Source organism: Plectropomus leopardus, unplaced genomic scaffold (assembly GCF_008729295.1).
Source record: "Plectropomus leopardus isolate mb unplaced genomic scaffold, YSFRI_Pleo_2.0 unplaced_scaffold11127, whole genome shotgun sequence".
Lineage (NCBI taxonomy): Eukaryota > Metazoa > Chordata > Actinopteri > Perciformes > Serranidae > Plectropomus > Plectropomus leopardus.
Genome location: NW_024611759.1, coordinates 1 through 3,796, shown reverse-complemented (window position 1 = coordinate 3,796; position 3,796 = coordinate 1). Strand labels below are relative to the sequence as shown.

The 3,796-nt window shown below is 36.3% G+C and overlaps 1 protein-coding gene across 1 annotated transcript; it reads right to left on the bottom strand.

Annotated features, from left to right (window-relative positions):
• Positions 1–18: 18 nt before the first annotated feature.
• On the bottom strand, positions 19–2,649 carry LOC121963395 (hydroperoxide isomerase ALOXE3-like; the record flags this gene model as incomplete). The annotated part of the gene is made up of 7 exons (XM_042513680.1): positions 2,503–2,649; positions 1,435–1,639; positions 1,214–1,295; positions 965–1,087; positions 705–808; positions 280–452; positions 19–123 (listed from the first exon to the last, which is right to left on the bottom strand). Coding segments are annotated over exons 1-7 (939 nt in total), but the record flags the coding sequence as incomplete, so codon positions are not given.
• Positions 2,650–3,796: the final 1,147 nt, after the last annotated feature.

Genomic DNA, 3,796 nt, shown 5'->3' with positions numbered 1-3,796 from the left:
TTTTTTTTCTTGGTTCACGTAGAGCAAACAGAGACCAGCAGTCACATGCAGAGGTTCACCATTTTTGACTCTGGGTGGTATTCCATCCATCCTCTTTTGGTCATAGAGGAATATGTTGCCTTTCTGTGTGGTAAGGAAAGACAGAAGATGTGTTACTTAAAGAGGTATCACATAATTTTGATAAATCGATTGATTCCACTGTGATGTATGTACACTCTTTAAACACAGTGGTTTCAAAGCAAAGATTATGACTCATTTAAAGCCACTCGTCTTTCTTACCTCCATTTCCTTCTGCAGAGAGCTTCCCTCTGTCAGGAACGGCTTCACCATCTCATCTGTGACTGGAAAGTTTGGGGGAAGCTCTGAGCAGCACTTGATCATATTGGGGTTGACTCCATTCAGAAACTGGGATCCATAAAAGTCGTCCTCCTTCCAGTGCTCAGAAACATACTCTGGAAGAACAGCAGTTGACAAATATAATTTCTAAAATGTTTTTCTTTCTTTGAGTTTGAAGTTCAACATGATGATCATGGGCATTTAACTAAAAACATGACTGCTGGTTTGTTCCTGAGACATTTTTAACTGTATAGAAAAACAAATAATTTTACCTAACAGGAAAAACATCTGTATCTTATGCAGCAAGGACAATGACGTTGGTTTGGTGGTTTATGCTTCAGACCTGGAAAATGGGGAAAAACATTTACCTGACATTGTTGTCTTTTTGTACCAGAAGATTTTTTTCATGTCTTCAGTGCTTTCCCATTTTTCAGAAGATCCAAGCAGCCCCTTAAGCTTGAGTTCAATGCCACTAAAATAAAAAGGGTTCAGCGAAAAAGAAAATACAATCCAGAAGTAAGCAAGATACTGATAATAATAACTTCAAATTCAACTTTTTGCTCAAAACACAGAGAATATGACTTTAATGGAATCTGTTTCTGTCCATCATATATGTTTGTAGACCCACGTTATCATTTTCGTTTGATCTATTTCAGTTATTTTGGACATAGAGAAACGTATGTCAGCTGGCAGCTTTAAAGGATCATCAAAGTGGTTGACTTGGGGTAGTCCTGCAGCCAAACTCTTCCATCTAAAAAAAAAAAAAAAATAAAAAATAAAGTTACAAAAAAGCAGTTAGACATATCTCCAGATAAACCTTTGAGATACCATAACTGTACCTCTATGTGCGTTCTGTACTGCACACATGAAAACTTACTGGTACAAGCTCTTTTTAAGTGTCAACTCTTTTTTTCGGTGGTCAATCAACAGGGGATGGTCCTCCTCAAAATTCTTCATAGCTGGGGTGTGAAAACAACACTGAGAATGAGAATTTTAAAATGATAAAACTAACAGAAATTCCCCAAAAATGTGTCAAAAGAATGATATCCATGTTTGTGTTTCTATCCATATCAGTTATTTGGAGAATTTGAGTCAGACCTCTCCCTCCTCTCAGCTCCACCAGTTCTCCCCTGGAGATCCATCTGTAACAGGGGAAAAGAATGGCTTCTCCCTCTGGAGTCGTCACCACGACTTTGGAGAAGTACCATTCATCTTCTGGGAGACACAAAAATGGATCTTTCTCCACCTTAACCAGCAGAAGTTTCCCCAGAGATAAACTGGTTTTCACGGTGTAGGTCCCTGTCTTGGAATACGGATATATAGAAATAAACATATATAGAATACATATACATAAATACATCCACCAAGGCTGGACAAGCTTCTTAAATTATTTTAATAAAAATATAGAAATCTGAATCTACATTAAAATACAAAAAGTATCAGACTGTCATGCCAGGTGGAAATTGAAATGTATTGTATGTATGTACTCAGAACACTGAATTTAAATGTATGTGAGTGTAGTACCATAAGGATGAATTGCTACCATTTTGTGTTGATATTTTCACCAACCATTTAATTTTGAATACAGTCAGTGGTTGCAGCAGGAATTACAGTGGTGAATGTCAAATAGACCACACCTTGAAGATCAAATTGCCAACTTATCAAATTAGTGTGGCTTACTGTTTAAAAACTAAATATAAACTTGAATTCATCCAAATCATTCATATAGTAAAGTAAGGTAAGTGTGGATCAAATTTGCTGTAAGATGAATTTACCAACTCATCAAATAAGTATGGCTTACCGATTTAAATCTAAATCATTTACATAGTAAATCTAGAAAAGTGAATAAAATTTGCTGAAAGATTGTCCAAAAGACTGTGTTTAACAAACTCAGGAAATTTGCCTTTATGCTTCACAGCCCTTTAATTATGATCTTAAAAGTGAAAAGCTCAGTAGATTTCCACATGATGATGATGATGCCATTTTCTATGTATACTTTAGTGATGTTAAGTAAATGTAATTCTCTCTAAATAGTCCCTTGATAAAGACAAACAGTACCCCATCATAAATATATTCACAAATTCACAAACAAATTACATTGTCCCAGGCCTAATTTTAGTATCAATATATAAGTGATGCTTAGCTGCATTTAAAAAAACAACTTACTGTCCCAGTTGAAAAGTCAAAACCATAGTTGTCCAACTCAGTTCTCTCACTCTGCCCTTCAGTTCCAAATAAGGTGACATATATGTGGTCCCATGTTCCTGCATATTGCTTGTCACCTGTTGTCACCTCTAGCTTATACTCAGCCATGATCGCTCTGTGGAAACTGTCTAGAAAAGAAGCAAAATATTAACATTATATACTGAATGCCCCAACATTCTGCAAAAACAAACTTGGATTCTTAAATTAGCATTTCTAGACCTATTAGTCCACAGGCATTCAAAATGCTTGTTAGTGCTTAACCTGGTCTAGTATTGCCTTTCAAACATTATAACAAGTACAGGCTTTTGATCATCAACTGTCACACAATGAGTAAAGATGATTAAAGTTCATACCTACCCCTTCAGACAGAGGCAGTTTTTACCACCTCTTTTTCTTACGTATAACTGCAGGTCCCGGTTTTTTCTTTGTGTGGTCTTCCTCTCTTTTTCTTTCTGTAGTGAACCCCTGACTTCAACCTTTTGATACTACTTCCCCCACAGTGCTTTGATGTAAAAGGTGATCTAGGTTGAAACAATGTTGTTTTTCTGGTTTTTAATGTCTATACATTTAGCTGTCATGGGTGTGGGGAAGGATGCTACTCTCCCAACTGTGCTTTGATAAGAAAGGTGATTAAAGTTAAACAAGGAGGAGCACGAGTTTTACTCAAACACCCATTCTGGTCTCAGGCCAAAAATCAGCCGTAAGTCTGACAAACACACTTGAGTGAATATAAATTCTGTTTGGTGAATCAATGTCTTGGTGGGCAATAATATACACAGTGATAAACCTTCAGCAGTGTTGACTGAAGGGCTCAAATGCCTTTAGTTCAGGGAGATGAGAAGAGGGGGATTTATTGATAAAAATGAGAATTATTGGCTCATTGGCTGTTGCTGCTGTCTCAAGAGCTGCTCTACTCCTTGGAAAATAGGAAAATAAGATGTTTATCATTTCACTTTTGAAATTTCATAAAATATTTTTTCACATATATAACACAGGCACATCAAATAAACCTAAATACCAACCAAATAACCTTAAGTGAACATAACCTTGGTGGATGAGAGATTGCAGACAGAGCAGATTTCACTTTCTACTTACTGAACACATTGATAAACTATTGATTTTCTATTGGAAAAGTACTTACGTACAACTGTAGTTGTCAAGTGTTCTTCAAGTTATCTTCTTTTCGTCTGCAACACAGCCTTTCTCTGTTGTTCACTGATTTCACTCTAAAACTATGTGTGTGTGTGTGTGTGTG